This window comes from Branchiostoma lanceolatum, chromosome 10 (assembly GCF_035083965.1).
Source record: "Branchiostoma lanceolatum isolate klBraLanc5 chromosome 10, klBraLanc5.hap2, whole genome shotgun sequence".
Lineage (NCBI taxonomy): Eukaryota > Metazoa > Chordata > Leptocardii > Amphioxiformes > Branchiostomatidae > Branchiostoma > Branchiostoma lanceolatum.
This window is the reverse complement of record NC_089731.1, coordinates 8,215,898-8,235,288: the sequence shown is the minus strand read 5'-3', so window position 1 is coordinate 8,235,288 and position 19,391 is coordinate 8,215,898. Positions and strand designations below refer to the sequence as shown.

The window sequence follows — 19,391 nt, the reverse complement described above, 5'->3', positions numbered from 1 at the left end:
AATTTCGAGTTGCAAACTGACCCACAGGGAAAGAATTTATTGACGTATAACATATCATTTCAACATATCTAAGACCTTCCAAACAATTTCATTTATTCATCTATTTATTCTTTGCATCAGGCCCATGCAGGGCCCATATCAGAAACAACAAACTTAAGACAGTATACATATATTTACATATAAAACAAACAATGCATATCATAATTTGGGCCCATATCAGAAACAACAAAGACAGTATACATACATTTACATATAAAACAAACAATGCATATAATGTAGTGTGAAAACATGTGAAAAAATAGCCTACGTCTGAAGCTCTCTAACTCACCATGATGTGCTCCTGGTCCTGTAAGGCCTGCTTGGCCAAGTAGCGCTCTCGTTTGATCTTGATCTCTAAACTCTCTGGGATATCGGGCACCATTATGTCAATCAGCCGTGAGATGAAGAAAACGACATGCTGCAAGAAAATGTCATGGAAAATCAGTCAAGGAGGAACTGCCAAACCATCACAATACAAGGAAAATATATCCATATACTCAGTGCACAGTGAAATTATTAAAAACTTTATAGACAGTCTAAGTGGAACAACATACTCAAGGTTGGTTGTACTTCTCATCATCTCAATTTCTGAGTACTGATATTACTGGTTATAAGTTTATGCAAATATTTTTTATTCGATATCTTGTGAATTGAATACATCTGATCTTTTTTACACAGTTAAAAGGGGCAGCATATTTGATACAATGACCACACTTACTTCAAATAGGATGACAAAACCGAGTCGTATAGCAAGAAGTCTCCAGTAGAACAAGCTAAAGCTGCCGTCTCTGTCTCGGAACTCCTTGTACCTGCACAAAAAATCATACATAAAATTAAAATAAAACAGAGAAGGATTCTGTACGCAACAAAAATTGGCACTGGCATGTTGGTATGGTTAAGTAACCTAAAGAATTCTAAATCTGTATGCATGCTCCAGTGAACTTGAGTGAGACTTGCACATCAGTACTAGAAAAAAGGGTTGTGTCGGTGTGAATGCTATCAGCACCAAGGAAAGTGACAGTGTTAGTGTGAATGTCTATCAGCACTAAGGAAAGTGACAGTGTTAGTGTGAATGTCTATCACCACCAAGGAAAGGGACAGTGTTAGTGTGAATGTCTATCAGCATCACGGAAAGGGACAGTGTTAGTGTGAATGTCTTTCAGCACCAAGGAAAGGAACAGTGCTAGTGTGAACGTCTATCAGCACCAAGGAAAGGGACAGTGTTAGTGTGAATGTCTATCAGCACTAAGGAAAGAGACAGTGTTAGTGTGAATGTCTATCAGCACCAAGGAAAGGAACAGTGTTAGTGTGAATGTCTATCACCACCAAGGAAAGGGACAGTGTTAGTGTGAATGTCTTTCAGCACCAAGGAAAGGAAGAGTGTTAGTGTGAATGTCTATCAGCACCAAGGAAAGGAACAGTGTTAGTGTGAATGTCTATCACCACCAAGGAAAGGGACAGTGTTAGTGTGAATGTCTATCAGCACTAAGGAAAGAGACAGTGTTAGTGTGAATGTCTATCAGCACCAAGGAAAGGAACAGTGTTAGTGTGAATGTCTATCAGCAGCAATGAAAAGGACAGTGTTAGTGTAAATGTCTATCAGCACTTAGGAAAGGGACAGTGTTAGTGTGAATGTCTATCAGCACTTAGGAAAGGGACAGTGTTAGTGTGAATGTCTATCAGCACCAAGGATATGGACAGTGTTAGTGTGAATGTCTATCAGCACCAAGGAAAGGGACAGACTTTCACATTCATTAGTGGGTTACAGTGCTTATAGGCACAAATTAACTTGATGTGAACGGAAGCCTACAGACCTACACTCCTGAGACATGGCTCCAGGTGGAGAGTACGCTAGCGTGAAGTTGACATATCCATCCAGGTTCCAGTTCTTCTCGTACTTGTACAACAGTCGAGGCAGAAACTCCGAGGTTACTGCAATGATGAAAGCCTAAAAGAAAAAAAAAACAAGTTTGTACAATCACTAACATTTACTCCAAAAACAATAACGTTAATTATGAATTCGAAAAGAAATATACTTGTACATCAAGTTAAATCTAAAGAGCAAACAATTCTGACAACATACATTGTAACAGTCCAGTACATGTTACACAAGAACTCTAATCTGAACACCAATGATAACATGTAAGCCAACATGATTAAATTTTTTGATGCATGTATGTACATTTATGTACCAGAAAATTTTTCCTCTGCCATCTATCATATATCTCTGTACATAAGGTATATTTATACAATAAGGTATCTATCATACTTCACCAAAAACATTAGATCAATCTTACTGCAGTCATACACGGACCTAGGACCAGAATTTTGAAATGTTTGCATTGGTTTTATGTGTTTTAGGCAGATGTTTTTTGTGCCACAGTTAGTTTTGACTGACAACTTAAACAACTGAAAATCTTATACTTTTTGACTCCTACTGCAAAATCAAATCCCCCCCCCCCCGAATAAATGCATACACAGTAATCAAATAAGGAGAAAAACTTACATTGCTGATGACAGCGAGCTGAACCAGAGCGTCAAGAATGTTAAACCACACGCCGATGTCCTGAGCTCTCTCGGACACCGAGCGACGCACCTCACAAACGTACTTGTGCGCGTCCAAACGGATCTCCACCCAGTTGTTCAGAAGGGCAAACAGCGGAGCCAGCGGAAAGGCAGCCACAAAAATGGTGATGAACCCAAACTGGATCACTGAGGGTGAGATGAACAGGGATATTGTATGGTATCTGCTTATTATCATCATCACACTTCTAATTGTTTTCCCGTAAAAATTCTGCTTTTGTAGCGTAGACGAGTCGTATTTTACGCCGGGGTTTGACTTTATTACAGCTGGCCAGCGACAATCGCCGACCGGCGGCCATCTTGTTTACTCATTAATATGCATAAATCTAAGCGCTGATTGGTCCGCGTCATGAAAACATGTGCTCTGATTGGTTGATGCAAGATATCATGTGATCACATGGCGGGAAATCCCCAAACACAGTTTCGGCATGGATCGCATTTTGGTGACGATAATTGGAGCAGTTTTGTGGCGATTGTAACATTATTGATTTTGAAAAACTAACCAAGCATTTTCTGATGGGAACATTCTAAATAAATAGCAAAACCTATTAAGTTTTTTAAAATGGTTTTTATTGATTGTGCTCTGTACTAATGAATAATGTTCGACTTAGTCTCCAACCAGACCCGATAGATTGCAAAGACCGTATCCAACTGGAAGAAGGAGCTTGAATCGTACTTCCTCTGCCAGTTTGATACGGTCTTTATGCAACCTATAGATCTGCTTGGGGATTAGTTCTACTGGCATAAATTTCTAATTCTTATTTCAAATTCATTACATAATTGTATGAATAGTCATAATTTTTTTTTAATAATCTTTTTAAATAACCTAATTTTGATAATAATTTAAAACAATTTGGGATTGATCCTCTAATCCTATCTTTAGTTTGTAACATTCACAGCCTAAGTTGCAGGAGAAAGCTTCCAATTTCAATTTATAAAGACAAATAGCAACAGATTTTCTGTCTCTTTATTCTGAAAGATTTACAGCTCAAGTTCCAGGAGAAGGCCTCAAATTGCATTTAAGATGGTCAAAATGCAATAGCTTCTAATTTAGAAAGGGGGGGAATCACCCCCCTCTCCAAACCTCTCCCCCCCTCCTTGTCGCGCTGCGCGCGACTTTCAGGCGCTTTGCGTCCTCTGTTAAAAATGGGAGCACCACTCCCCTAAAAAATTCTGGGGAGACCCCTGCATCATTGTAGTTTTTGTCATTTCGTAGTAGTTTTTCAACCCAACACTACAGTCGAATATTAATCTACATTAACATTGGCCTTACACTGTCAGTTAAAATATCTGCAATTTCTGCTTACCCATCTCTAAGTATTCCTCAAACAGTCCCTCATTTTCGATCAGCTGATAGTCCTCCTCCCATCTAGCTGGTTCTGCGGACTTCTCCATCCCCTTTGTCACCTCACGTCGCTGCAAATAGTTCTTGATCTTACTGTAGATAACAAAAAAAAACAAAAATTGTCAACATCCCAATATTCTACCTGGTCATACTCCACACATCTCACAATGAGATAATAAAGTTTAATAGAATCCCATACTGAATACTTTCCTTTAATTAGAAGGAGAGAATGCTGGACTACAGCAACGGTACTACTTCATTCTCAAATGAGAAGTCATTAAAATCTTCCACAGTCACTGACACTGCAAATTTTGAAACTTTTGCAGTGTTTTTATTTTCTTGGTGACCTTTCCACTGTGAATTCATGACACCACAAAGATGCATTTTTAATGTATCCTTTTCCTTTCTAACAAAATAAAACCATTACAAAGTCCATGAATTTACAGTAATTCTGTGGCAAATTCTAAGCCCCACAAAAATCATGACCATGTAAAATGCTAGGCTGCACTTACGGTACTATGATCTCCTGTGCATTGTTGATGACCTGTTTACCAATCATGATGACGGCTAGCTGTTGGGCAAGCTCCACCAGACAGCCGCCCTGTCCGCACTGTCGGTCAACAAAAAGGGAAAAGTTTAATTAAAATAAAATTGATCTGGGACCAGCTTAGCTCACTGCATGGAAAGTTAATGTGATGACAAGAAAGATAAACACTACACACTATTTATGCACAGTATGTAAAGGTTCATTCTACCAGGAAAACTCGGCTAGCTGTGGACAACAGTTTAACGTCTTGCCCTTAAGGACTGCAACCCTTTCCAGTGGGACGTGCCTACTGTTGGGATTTGAAGTCCCGACCTTCAGATCCAGAGGCAGGGTCATCGACCACTAGACTTTGTAAGCTTTGTAATACTAGTGCTGGTGAACAGTTTCTTTCAGAATAAATTGACTTGTAGTTTGTTGCTGTATATGTGCATACGACATGTGTTCTTGACAGAAATATGTAAAGAAGATTGAACGTCCATATAAAACTGTATCTCCTGTTTTTGCTTAAGGTAGAACTGATATAAATGTGTATAATTGATACAAAAATGTAGGAACTTTAATGGTCTTAAAAATGGAATCATTCTGCCAATATGATAAAACCATGTATTTTGAAGGGAAAACATGAAGACCTACCGCTTCGTTGCGGAGACCAAAGAACCTATTATAATGGCCCGGGTATCCAACGAATCTGTATGTGAGAAAGAAATATTGTTGTTACACCAGCGCATTTTCACAGAATTACAAACAAGATTAGCAAATCTCATTGTCAAACACATGGCAAAGAATATGTGTATCATAACATTTTCCTGAAACCTACAAGAAACATTACAAAATTTGTTGTGCTTATATGATTTATAATCCGTGATAATATCAGCCTTTCTAGAAATGTATAGAAAATACATCTCAGAGTGCTCTACATAAGAAAACAGAGCACACTATACTGACCGTCCCTTGAAGAATGCAATGTAGAAGATGGATGAATAAAAGTTGACAAATTGGAAGATGAAGACTTTGAAGGTGTAGCTGTCTTCATGTTCAGTCTGAGTTCTGTGCATTTCTGAATGAAGGAAGAGACACAAAAATGTCTAACAACACATTATGCCAATTGTTCAATACTCTTTGATGCCATTCCACCAGAAAGGGTAAATGGTAAAGGTAGTCCCGTAGCCTCTGTGAGGCTGTAAGTGGCAGTGGGTTGTTAACATTTGCAAGTTACAGCATTGTTGTGTGAGGACACTTCAGTACCATGGAAAGAACCAGTGAATTACGCAATTCAGTCTACAAATGTAGTACTGCAAGTTCTGTTGATCAATAAAACCATTTTGATTGATTGATTGATTGATTGAAGAAACAGATATCATTCTGACAGTGGCATCTAGTTTTTTTAATCGTATCAACAGGAGATCTCGATGATGAAACTGTACATTGCATATGCACAAAGGAAATAAATGTGATAAATCTGACAATCACAATAACACTGAGTATGAAACAAGCACTTACCCCACTCAGTAAGCTTCTCTGCAATCTTTTGGTACACCTGAAAGTTGTGATGTCAGAGTTACTACCAAAGAACTTTTTTAAAACAAAATTTATCACTGGTAAGAGTTGGCAACATTGATTAAGAGTTGAAATCAGGGTCATCTTAAATTAGAGCATGGATTTCTGTATGAGATACTTTACATTCAAATAAACATTCAATAACAGTTCATTTACTGGTTGCTTTCTCCAAATGTTCAGGTACTATTACCTATACCTAAACCTCGGTATTGGTACCTGATGTTACATTAGCTATGCTGCCTTAGATACAACAATACTACTGCAGTTATTTCTTTGACTGTAACTTTAAGTTCACTGTTTCCACGGTCACCTCTGTACCATGAACTTATCATCACCATGAAAAAAACATGTGGTTATTATCCATGATTCCTTCACATCCATTCTGTAAATCACTTGCCGCCACCGTGAAGTTAAAGTTCAGTGAAAATGTCCACTTTCCTTACACCGTACAACTTTGCTACTGTGAAGATAAAATGAATTTTACAGTATTCTTACAATGCCTGATGCCATAATGAGGATCAAGTTGACACAGGCTCCGCTCATGTTGGCAATGTTGGAGGCCTGGGCGCGGAACATGACGGACTGGAATAGTGGGATGCTGATCAACACACGATACATGATCACCCCCAGCACGAAGATCAGCACCATCACCATCTGAAACAGATGCAGAAGTGGGGAGAGCATTTGATTAGTCAAGTCAAAGCCTTAAACTTTATTTTTCTTTTCTTCAGCCACATGGCCGCTTTTCAACAAGGTCGAAGTTGAAGGGGAGGGGTCACGGATAAGAATAAGAAGAACCTTAACTATATGTAGTAAATGCATATTAATAAGCAGAAATAAATTAGTGGCCTCAACTGGAGATCTTCCTACCTGGCTGAATGGATCTTCTCTAATCTACTCTACTCTTGAGAATCTGTCTCATTAAGCATTTGAGCAAAATGAATGTTTTCTTTTACAATACAGCCGCTTAAGCCCGTCACAACCTAACAACCATGGCCTCCTGACCTTATCCAGACCATGGCTGGTAGTTAGTCGTGAGCAAGGTCATCCGTGGTTGGGAGGTGGTTGGCAAGGTTGCCTACTGGTCATTAAAAGTCTTCTGCACCAGCTGGCTATACATTTTTGAAAACCAAAGTCGGGAATATCAAATTATACTTGGATGCAAACAGATGATGCCTGCAGATGATTATTGATTGATGAAATCAGAGGAGTGAACTGAAACTAGAATAGGATTAGGAAGGATTCTAGGCTACTACCAACCCAGCGCCGACCTTGTTTGGAGATTGGTTGGCAGCAAAGTCCGAGAAAGGTCTTGAATGTGTGACAGGGGCTTGATCAACTATAAAACTGTTAGTGTCAGCATTCCTGTCAGGTAGGCATATCAATGTTTTTTACCATGAATATAATGATGACGGATCCAGCCATCATTCTTTTGAACCGATCCTCGTCAGGAAAGTGAGGCTCCTTGATTCCGGTGACAGGATTCTTCTCCATAGATGGTGCCATTGCTGAAAACGCGGGCCGAGGGCGCTCCTTGAATAAAAAAAGGAAATTGATACAGTAAAGTGTGAAATATCTGCGGTGGTTTTATGTTCCTAGTTTTCGCAGTGAGCTGACACTGCAGACTCACCATACTGCAAACATGTGCTTTGTTTTGCGTCTATACTGTATTGTGTCAACTGTGCACATGAAAACCTTAAAGATTCCCCTCCTGCTGCAAAATTAAACTTGAAATGATGTTTCAAATTCATACATTGTAGGCACCTAAATTTTCTGTCCATTTGAATCAAGAATTAATGGTACATTGTAACTCTGAGTTTACCCTAACCCTAACACAGTCACAATATGGGAATTAAGGCACCTGTTCCCATATACATTTGTAAGTGATGACTGTTAAAATCCTGAATTTCGCTCTCACGTAATAAAGGAAAGAGTTGTACAAAACATTTCTACCTCTTCTTCTTCAAAGTCCATGACATCCCAGTGATGGGCAAGACTGGCGTTCTTCCTCTTCCAGTACTCCAGGAAGGTGACAGCTGGAAGGGTTTTAGCAGATCATCAGTACTCCATGTGAACATTAGACCAAGGAGGTTATATTGAAAAGGTTTCACAATAAATAACCTCCTTGAGTAGACTAACCCTAGTTACCACTCAAATAGTCAAAGGCCCTTGCTCTTCTAGTAAACCCTCTTAATATGCAAAATGTACAACAGAGGCTTTCATCATCATCATTATCATCAATATGATATATATGTTTGTTGTACAACCTACATCAACTGCTGCTGAAGAAGATTACTACAACTTACACGTCAACAATAAATGTGTAAATAAATAGTTGTTGTTTACATGTAAGTTGTAAATCTTTCTACATGTTCTGCACAAAGGAAATGGATGAAAGCTAAAACTTCATGATGAACTGCATACAAATTACACATTCAAATTATAATACTGTATCTTTTACATCATGACATTGTCATCAGCTCAATGGACAACCAAGAGAGATCCCATCACTGGTTTGCTAAATATTATCATATTTGATAAAAAAAAGGTACTTTCTGTGCTGAAATAAGACACCTAAACAGGTTTAACTGAATGTCATTGATACTGGAACATTATAATTAATCTTCAAAATAGTCTGCATAACACCCAAAAATAATTTCATCAGGTTGGTAGAAAATAGGATATTGGAGTTTTCTTTTTACACAACCAGCAATGTCAAAAAATGTTAGCAGGTGAGATATCACTAGCCTGAGTGCCAGCCTTTTTAGCTTCTGTCCGCTACCCTAGCTCCGCTGCGCTACCCAAGCTCCGCTGCCGGCCAAAGGCGAGGAGCGGAGCTTGGGTAGAGTACGGAAGCTAAAAAGGCTGGCACTCAGGCTAAGATATCACTGGTTGTGTAAAAAGAAAACTCCAATATTCCAGTCTGCATAACAGTTGAGGTGTGAAGGAATGTTATCGAGGCCACCACACTCACCCCAAAAAGACATGAAAATGGCAAAGAAGACAGTCCCAGGGTGGTCAAAGAGATAGGCAATCTGATGGCAGGGAAGAGAGGTAAGTGGTAAAATGAGTATGTGAAATTGTCCAATGTTGCAGCAAGTCCTGACAGTGTAGTGTGTTTGATTGCATAGCTATGTCCACGTTGCTGAAAATACCTACCTACAATTGCAACAGAAAAATTCATTAACTTACTAGAAAACATACTTTTAGATAAAACTTGAAACGACTGTATAATAACAACATTAAAATTGAGATGTTGCTGCATTACTCTATATATTCATTGTCAGTCTATCATAATGCAGCAATAGTGTACATAAGTATGTGAAGCTAGACTACATTTCACCACCATTCAGGACAGAATAAGGTTAGTCAGTAAGTCAGTATATTGTATTGTCTTGTACTGAACCTTTGTTTGAATTGAAATAAGTATTGGAGAAAAATAAAGAGGAATAATGTATGAGGTAGAAATAGAAGATATATTCTAGAATGAAAACCTAAAATCAAAATATCATTGAGTATATGATAATGATGCAAATATTTCAGGGTCAGAGCTGCTTCAATGTTTTCTCATCTTCTGTTTTGCTCACTATGCACTGAACTACAAGTCAGGCCTTTACATGTACATGTACATGTAGGAGCATTTAAAAGGTTTTTAGTGCACATACATGTACAGTCTCATCTGAAAGTCGGAGGTTAATTTTAAAAGAATCACCACTGTTGTCCAATATCATATGCCTTAATAATATGATATTAGACAAAGCTAACTTAAGACTGCAGCGATAACCTTGATATGCTAAAGAAAACTACAAAGCACACCAAATAAAAGTTGAAGGAAACTTAACTTACCCCACAAAGACATAAACGCACTGAAAAAGACTGTGCCCTCATTGTCAAACAGGTATGATATCTAGAATAAAAAAGAAAAGAAATGCAAAGCAGACCATCACAAAACGTACAAAATATAATGTCTTTTGTCCAAACAGCAATAATCTGAATTCAACAAAGCAAGCAATTCATAACATATATTTCTAATCAATAACATATGACTGTACATAATATATATCTCTCTCTATATAATATATCATGTGACCATCTTGAGCCATTGTCCGTATCTCTGATATCATATAATGAATATTTCAAAGACTTTTCAATACTTGTCAGCCCACAGCAGGGATAAAGTATCAGATTTGCAAGAAAATGTCATTGATACCAAGTTATGCACTTGATATAACATTTACTATTCAAACTAATGTGGTTTAAAAAGGAAGTTGCATGCCATGTAACGTTACTAAAAGTACAATAAACTTCTGAATCAATAATACACATTTGAATATTGCTTTGAAACGATTGTTTTCATATATGCCTTGTGAAGTATGGACATGGTCTTCTGATCTTCTGACTTGGGTTGTTGACTTAAAGTTAGTATCTGGAGGTTCTGGGTTCGAATCCCTATAAGGCCCCATTTTCACAACAGGTTCTTTTGTAATTTTCCATTTTTGTATGGACGTTAAACCGGATAGTGTGTGAGTGAGTGAGTATGGGGAATACTTTTTTGGGATTAAATATTCCGCCAAATAATGTCAAAGTACCAACTGTAGGCAGTTTTCACATACAGATGGACGGTGTCCATATTTCTTGTGGTGTATTTCACCAAAATTTTTACAAAATAGTGCCCACCAATTATATAAGATTAGGTTAGCAGAAACATGCACATACAAAAACTATTGCCATAAAGTACATGCAGAGCTCTTATTTCTTCAGATACCTTTGCCTGTGTGCAGGTGTCCGACAAGTTCCAGTAAGCACAGCCGATGTTCTCATCACACAATGGGCACATCACAAAGTCACCACCACTGTTGCACACCTCCCTCCTGTTATAGATTATAATAAAGGACACTGGATGTTCAGTAAGCTCACACTTCAAGTCACAGTTGAGTACCAAAATTTTACATTCCTCATCAATAGTCATTGTCCCTGGCTTTCTAGACATTGCTGGTCCCTGATGACAACAGCATTATTAGGCCACGACAATTTTATTTGTTGCCTCTTGGAATAGCCTGTCCTGTTGTTCCCATTTTGAAGAAAAAAAATTGGGTCGCTATTCCCATTCACAGATTTTAACTTCCAATTTTACTATCGGTTCAGTTGTAAAACTCAATAGCCACCAAAACAGATTATATAGGCCTGCACATACCTAAAAAGTGTGGTCACATTGATCATAATCTATAATTTTTCATTTATAGTACTAGATCAAAGAAAGGGGTGCATTGCATTAAAACGAGCCATACAAAGCTAAAACTTGAATAATCCTCTTATTCTTCATGTTATGTAAACCCTCATCTTCACCCCAGACTATTTGAAAATATTTTTTTTTTCTTTCGCCCTGTTCCTGAGAATCAACAAATAAAAATAGGTGTGGCCTTATGATTTAAAAATCACATCATCAAGACCTGAGTGTCCATTACAAAACTTTCTTTGTCACACATTTAACAAACAGTTTGCTTTTAAACAGCTTTCAGTGGTTGTAAAAGATGCTCTCTTAGGAATGGTCCAGGAAGGAAGATGGCAATGGGTGCTTGCATAAAAATGGAGAACACTAAAAGATACCCAATAGAGAAACATAAAAGTGATAATTTGAATAAGATGGCTTAAAACAAAATTATAAACTTTTGACACAACATTCCCTTTACACACAAGCCTTCCTGGTCCATACCTGAAGTCTGTATAATACAGACATTAAGATTTAATAAGCTAGTTCAAGGTTTGAAGTGCACATGTGCTGTATGATACATTGTAGGTAATATATCAAAGTCAAAGGAACCTGGCAATATCAAAGAATAGCCAGGCCCAATGGCCTTCCACGTTAAAAAATTGCCCACAATGCATCACACTGCACATGTGCACTTCAAACTGTGAACTGGCTTATTCAATCGCACACTGCCTAGAAAACAAGGAAAAGTGTTGGAGAACGTAAAGAGGGACTTACGCAGGGACGTTAGTTCCCATTGTGACCACCCCATACAAGAACACTAGCAGCCCTACCCCAGCGGCAGGGATCAAGTTGGCTGTGTACAGACCTGTTCACGATAATGCACACGTACACAACAACAATCGGTTAAACAACACGGCAACAGCACAACATCAAACAGAGCTGGTTCATGATTCTTCAGCCATCTTTCGGTCTACTCTTAAATTCTTTCACCTGGAAGTTGTCACGGATTTAACGTACATCCTTTTCTGTATTTTTGGCCAAAATTCTTATTTTTTCTGATAGTGAGGAACCATTTAGTGTCCAGCTCTGTAACATCCAGTTTGATGAATGAAAACCTGTTGCAAGCCATCCTAATACATCAGGCCACCTTAATTCCATTCTGTGGATGATATTCTTCAAAGGTCTTGAATATCTATCCCTTGTTAGTCAAAGATTCTCCACCAGTCAGACAGCAGTGTGTTCTTCGAATCACTCAGGTTCAGAGCTGTGACATAGCCTAAGACCAAATCATTTTGTTCTAAAATTTCAAATCTTCAAGATATATTAAAATGTACATATTTGTTTGACACAAACATTAACAATGATGATCTTCTTTGATCACATTATTACTCCACAGGAAAGACCTGAATTTTCCATATTAGTGACAAGGTTCTGGAGCATTGTTGAAAAACTTACTTGTACATAATACACTATGAACTGGTCAGATTTTTGTGTGCTAAATTTCTTGAAGTGAGGCACTTTAACTTTGTTTTTGTTCCCTTGCCTATGGTGAAAATCTAGACATCGTCTACAGAATGCAGATGGAGTGACCTGACAATATAGGAGGCGGACTCCACTTACGCAGGTGTGTTGGTACTTATACTCAGGACACCATAAAGAAAAACCATGAGTCCCACGATAGATGCAGAGAGGAGCCATGCAGTGTAGAGCCCTAAACAGCAAGGAAGACCAGGTGCAGTGTTATATAAGACGTCATGCAGGATGAGAGAGTGATTAGTAACAAGAAGGGAGGGGGAGTGCAGTCTGGAAGATAAATGAATTAGTCTTGTAAAATGAATTAGTCTTGTAGCCAATCACTATCATGTAAGACCACCTGAGTCTTGGGGTGTTAATTGAGTTATTACACAGTAGATGAATTCTTGCCACACACTGTGGTGGATCAAGGAATTGCAACACCATGCAAAATATTAAGAGCTTCTTGCAAATGGAAAATTCACAAGATACACTTTTGATGCATGCTGGCTGCGAGAATAAAAAGAAGACATTAAGATAACACTTTAAGACAAGCATGTATGTTAGGATTATGACCTGATCTGCAACTGACACTGGTTCAACCAATAAATAGCCACCAACCGTAGGAGTGATATCCATGGCTTAATGCATAGAACACTATTCAGGTTTTGAAATATACACTGTACTGTACATGCAAGTGATTATCTGATGCAATGTCTCATAGCTTTTGTAGTGAGACCTTTACATGAAATTACAAAAATCACTATTGATTAGCTTCATTAGCCTTAGTGGTAGTCATGGTTTCTCCGTAGCCTTATCTTTGCTGTACATGTGTCATTAGGCACATTCTATAGATAATATTTGCATACACAACGTCGTTGATTTTGGCTTGTCTCTCCTTAAAAAGACACTGCAAATTGAGTCAGATTAATGTGTGCCCTTCAAACTTTTGCAAAACGACAAAAACTGTCATGATTCTAAAACTGTGGAAATATGAGCACAGCGACATCTTGTTAAACAATGACATCTTGTTAAACAATGACAGAATGGGCAAAATCCTTTAAAAATTTGATGTCAAATTTGTGATCACATAGGATGTCATCCATGAAATCTGAGGGTTTTTTTTACCAAGCCAGGCAAAGTAGATGCCAATCTTCTCTCCGAAGTACTCCCGGATGTGGTCGAGTGGTTGGTACTTGTACCAACACCCCCAGCGAGCCCAGTAGTCGTACAGAACCTGGCGCCTGTTCAGCTGCTCTGCTGGTATGGAGTGGGACGGCTTGTTCCAGGAGCCCTTGGGTTTTAAAGGGTTAAAAGAGTCAGGGTCATTGTGACTAATAAAGACTGGTAGCACACAGAAGTAGCTGTTCGGCACCCCATTCTCTATTGTTTTCAGAGTTAGGCAGTAGGGAGCAAAATAAAAACATGTACTTTCTGCAATCGTACAACCGCATCAACTTGCATCAATGTTGTATTGATCATTTGTTCTTCTCTTTACAATTACATGAATACGTAGTTAAGTATTCAACTATTATGCATGTATTTTGTTGGCTGCTGACAACTGTTTAATCTAAAGCTCTATGTAATCTCTTCACTTTAAATATACCATCATTACAAGGCTGCATATGGGCTCTTATGTAAGTTGTCAGATAAATCTGATTCAATTCCTGCTTCATCCAAATCTAACTTATTATGTAATATATATACTAAATGTAGAATCTGAAGTGGATACATACATGTACATTCAAATTTACCACTGTGACAGCTAACTTCTATCCAAATCTTCCTTTATGACATCTATCTGTGCTACAAAATGCCTTTTCCAGACAACTCACATCATGTAGTGGATAGGCAGCCTGAAAAGCCCCCTCGTCTATAAGACGGTCAATCCCTGTAAAAAAAGATGATTGACATGTACAGCACTCAAAATTTTCTACCTGTGCATGACAACTATTAGGCTAACTGGACAGTCATGTAGAATGATTATCGCACTTGTCTACACTGTACAACTGACATTCTTCTTTCAATGTGTTTAATATTATAATATTTCTAATAATAGATAATGATTTCACTGGTCAGTACAGACCTTAGTCCAAGCTCTATGGCTACCACCCTTACACGTACAACATACTTTGTAGTCCCCTCACGTCTTGAAATGACTCACCAAGCATTCCAATATTGACAAATGGCACAGATAGCTTTACCACAGCTCCTGTAATGCTATCAAGGCTTTACAGGGGCAGATCACTTACAACATCCCACGCAGATGTCACATACACTCACTCAAAAACATCCATTAGCAATCAGTGCGCATAACTGCAAGGCTTCAGATGTGTCCAATAAATAGGAAAAAAATTGATTTTAGAATCGCATGGCTTGAGTTCTCTTGGCGTACTGCCTGCCAACTGTATGTATATTGTGTTCTTTTGGCACTTGTGCTAGGTTCATAAACTGAGACAGTATCACATAAAAAGGGGAGAATCTACTCAATAGACACTACACAATATCATTCTGCATACTAGATGCCATAGCATGCCATAGATGCCATGCCACATCTAAATTTTTCACTCAAAGACTTTCTTTCAACTTCATTAAAACAACGCAGAAGGCCAAACAGAGCAGGATCACAGCTTGTTCTGTAACATTATAATTATTCATAAAATGCAACAAAGCTGATCAATGTGTACTCAACATGTATTACAAATTCTATATTTAGATAATCAATAAATGGTAAAGCACTTACCGATTTCAGCTCTCTTTCTTTTCCCATATGGTGTTGTTGCAAGTATCTCATACACCTGAAAAGGGGGAACAAGGAAGCTATATCAAGACCATGCGTATTCATCCTAAAATGATCATGCACAAAGTGAATTGAAAGTGATATGGAACCCTAGGTTAGTTCACTGACATCAATGTATCACACTTACTATTCTGTGTCTCTGTGTGTTAGAGAAGAAGGTATCACGATTCTCACTCCCTAAGAACCTGGAAAAGAGTAAAGATGTGAAATTTATCATCATCATTATGACATTGTGTACTTTTATCCTGCATATTACATTTCTATTTTCTGTAAGCAAAATGCAACTTTGATTTGGATGACAATAAGCTTGTACTTCCTTCATATTGTACTTTGAAAATGATATCTTTTAAGTTACTAGAATGTTCTTCAATCAGTGACTTAAAAATGTAACAAAACATGTACCTCCAAATTTTCGATGTCTACTGTACGTACATCTTGATCAAGGATTGAAAATTTAGAGGTATGTGTTTTGTTACCTTTTAAGTCACTGATTGAAGAATATTCTTACTTGTAATCACACGTGACTGATGAATCTCTTCAATGATATCTTTTAAGATTTCCAGGAGTTTCCCAATGACTTACTTGTCCAGTTTGGACTTCTTGAAGACACAGGTGTAGTAGTCCAGTGGTTTATTTGGCACTTCCTGGTCCATCATGTTGGGAATATGCAGACTTTCCAGCAACTTTGCCGACCAGTTCTCACTTGGGTTAGGGTGAGCCTGCGAAGGTATGAAACGAACAATTGATTTTCAGAAAAGTACACACCGTATATATACAGTACTTGGAAAAGATTAGGGAGGTAAGAAAATAAATTCTATTATGTACCAGTTCTCACTTGGGTTAGGGTGAGCCTGAAAGGGTATCAAACGAACAACTCATTGAACAGAAAAGCACATGCCGTATATATACTTGGAACAGATTATGGAGGTAAGAAATAAATTTTATGATGTACCAGTTCTCACTTGGGTTAGGGTGAGACTGAGTAGGCATCAAATGCACAATTGATTTAACAGAAAAACACATGCCGTATATATATATATATATATATATATATATATATATATATATATATATATATACTTGGAACAGAATATGGAGGTGAAAATAAATTTTATGATGTACCAGTTCTCACTTGGGTTAGGGTGAGACTGAGAAGGTATCATAAACACAATTCATTCAACAGAAAAAAAAGCTGTATATATATATACTGTATATCATGGAGGTGAGAAAATTAGTATATGCAGTGAAAAGCCCCAGAGACAGTGTCTGTGAATAAAGAGGCCAACATTCGCATGCTCAATGTAACAATAAAGAAATAGAAGTCCATCATATTACATGAAAATGTAATATTGATCTTAATAAGCTCACAAAATATTGATATAACATATAAGCTGCTGGATGCATTAAAAGACAAGAGGTTAGACAAACATGAAGAAATATGAAAAGGAATTGAAAAAGACCAGTACAACCATCCTCTGCTGATGATTATTGCTCAGAATCTAGAAATTTTGACTTAAAACTAACAGATCTTTTCATTCTTTCATTCTGCAACTTTAAAAATACACATAATAATTGCAGTACTGCATGTTTTGCCAGTTAGTAATATCAGATCACCATCACAAATGGAACCATTGAATAACAAACACTCCACATACAAATGAGATAATATGTATTTGTTGGAGGAAAATGGACATACTTCATCAAAACCAAAAATGTCACTCAAAAAGCATGTTCTATTTTTTCTGTTTAGCACTTAATTTGCCAAGCTTTGGTGCTGTTCATGCCAATTGGCACATAAATAATATCATCTAAATTGTTAAGTGGTATCGTGGTGCTTAACCAAAGCCCTTTAAACAAAATCCTGTTGATTTTTTTATGTTGAAAAAGTCCCATACCTGTTTTTATAATAATAATATCTACTACCTCTAACTATTGGCTTAGAATCCGATAGACAGAGTTAAGCTTGCAATAGACAGCTGAATTTGGGTAATAAGTGAAGTCTTCTATCATTCATAGAAGGAGGAAAGCATATCAATCATTTCATTCTCAAAAGCCATGCTGCCACATCACACAGCAGAGTAACATCCGAGCACAAAACATTTCCATGCAGAAGGAACATGTATTGTAACTGGTACTAGATGTACATTCTAACCATTTGTTGCTTCGTCTCTCCCAGTATCATGTGCGCAAATCGATAGCGCCATTTTCTACTCACGATCATATCGTCACTGCTTAACTGATAGCAATTCATGTGTTCCCCGAAGCAAAACCAAGAATTATGGTCAGGTTAGAAAAATGTATGTCAATAATGATGATAATGATAATAATAAACATATATTCAAAATACTTATAACAAACAATATAAAAATGTAAGAAATGGAACAAATGTTATGATGACAAAGTTAGTTTAAAAAACAATTCAACCACACTTTGCTGAAATATTGAACAATGACAAACAAAAGACGATCCCTTCCAATTGTATTTCATTTACAACCGTTACATTATTCTGATGAATAAATTTGATGAATAATTAATGCAGGTACAGGAGGCTATACAATGATCATCACCTCTGATACATGCATCTTTAATGAAAAAAAAATACCTCAAAGATAGTATTATCATTTTACCTTTTAAAACATTCAAGCTCACAACATGCCCCACATCTTTACACATTACACAATGTCATACAAGATGCTATATGAGAAAAGAACAACAATGTACTGGAATATATTATATAGTGTGAATATAATGCTGACTCAGAAGTGTTTTATACCTGCAGTGGAGCTCGAAAGTTGAGCTCTTCAGCATAGTAACACAGGACATCCCAGGAGGCGAAAACCTTGATGTAGGTGATAGTCTTCTTTCCTGTGCTGGAGATCTCCTCTTCCATCTCACAACCAGCCTGACACAGCCGCCAGGAAAAACACAATCTATTCATTATCCTCTTTAACTTTAGTGAACTGTAAATTGACTTAAGTTTGTGGAACTTAATTTTGTGGTTTGAGGCGCTTGCAGCATTTTAAGTTCATGTTACGTATTAATAAATGTCATGCAAGACATACATTTACAAAATGTACACTGCCTTGTAGAGTCTCTACATGTGAGCGTTGGATTACTTGTTGTGTCCTCCTCGATCAACAAACTATACTGTAATAAGATTGTATATGAATAATGCACTTGCCAAACATGCAGGTCTTAGCTTGGATGAGCAAGATAACTCATATTGATTAGCTGTCATCAGAAATCTTTCAGTCAGGTATTTACCTAATGTTTATTTGCGAAAGACTTACTATTAGCTTCTTTGAAGAATCTATTCATTAGGCCCTCAAGTAAACTTTATAGTTGCAATCAGGGCTGTCTCCAGTTTAATATTTTTTCCGTCGCACTCATTGTTTGGGTTGTTGATTTTCATGGTTAAATCTGTCACTTTAAGTGGTCATTTAATGAAAACATATTTTCATTAATTTCATGTCATGGAGTTCAGAATATTTTGGACAGAAGGGGTTAAATTTTTATCTGTCCCAACAAGCAAATTTCCGTCCCAGGACTGAGGGACGGGTCCTGGAGACAACCCTGAGGACAATTGCTACTAGTAATTTTGCAGTCATAGCGGTCAATGGAGCCCACCTTTCTGAGATTGTTGAGGAACTTCTTTCTGTACTGATCATTTTTCTCCTCCGGGGATTTTTCCTTCACCTCCCCCGACTCAGCAGCCTTCTTCTTCTTCCTCTTACTCTTCTTGCTTCCGGGGTCTTCCTCTTCAAACACCAGCACAAAATCTGAATGAAATTGACAA

The 19,391-nt window shown here is 37.6% G+C and overlaps 1 protein-coding gene across 6 annotated transcripts in view; it reads right to left on the bottom strand.

The window, feature by feature from the left end:
- The window catches only part of LOC136442854 (anoctamin-7-like), a 34,905-nt gene that overhangs the window by 6,739 nt on the left and 8,775 nt on the right, over nucleotides 1–19,391 (bottom strand). For 3 of the 6 annotated variants that reach the window (XM_066439821.1, XM_066439826.1, XM_066439827.1), the window contains exons 3-24: nucleotides 19,223–19,374; nucleotides 18,369–18,497; nucleotides 16,178–16,314; nucleotides 15,723–15,780; nucleotides 15,539–15,593; nucleotides 14,631–14,686; nucleotides 13,924–14,089; nucleotides 12,058–12,148; nucleotides 10,837–10,942; nucleotides 9,918–9,978; nucleotides 8,025–8,107; nucleotides 7,467–7,604; nucleotides 6,567–6,725; nucleotides 6,015–6,051; nucleotides 5,460–5,571; nucleotides 5,148–5,202; nucleotides 4,480–4,577; nucleotides 3,930–4,060; nucleotides 2,546–2,751; nucleotides 1,854–1,987; nucleotides 758–848; nucleotides 329–457 (exon numbers count right to left, since the gene is read on the bottom strand). In XM_066439821.1, the coding sequence (XP_066295918.1) occupies nucleotides 329–457; nucleotides 758–848; nucleotides 1,854–1,987; nucleotides 2,546–2,751; nucleotides 3,930–4,060; nucleotides 4,480–4,577; nucleotides 5,148–5,202; nucleotides 5,460–5,571; nucleotides 6,015–6,051; nucleotides 6,567–6,725; nucleotides 7,467–7,604; nucleotides 8,025–8,107; nucleotides 9,918–9,978; nucleotides 10,837–10,942; nucleotides 12,058–12,148; nucleotides 13,924–14,089; nucleotides 14,631–14,686; nucleotides 15,539–15,593; nucleotides 15,723–15,780; nucleotides 16,178–16,314; nucleotides 18,369–18,497; nucleotides 19,223–19,374 (2,384 nt within the window). Of the gene's footprint in view, nucleotides 1–328; nucleotides 458–757; nucleotides 849–1,853; nucleotides 1,988–2,545; nucleotides 2,752–3,929; nucleotides 4,061–4,479; nucleotides 4,578–5,147; nucleotides 5,203–5,459; nucleotides 5,572–6,014; nucleotides 6,052–6,566; nucleotides 6,726–7,466; nucleotides 7,605–8,024; nucleotides 8,108–9,045; nucleotides 9,107–9,917; nucleotides 9,979–10,836; nucleotides 10,943–12,057; nucleotides 12,149–12,903; nucleotides 12,995–13,923; nucleotides 14,090–14,630; nucleotides 14,687–15,538; nucleotides 15,594–15,722; nucleotides 15,781–16,177; nucleotides 16,315–18,368; nucleotides 18,498–19,222; nucleotides 19,375–19,391 lie in introns of all 6 variants that reach the window. The other 3 variants (XM_066439823.1, XM_066439824.1, XM_066439822.1) reach the window with 3 other exon arrangements.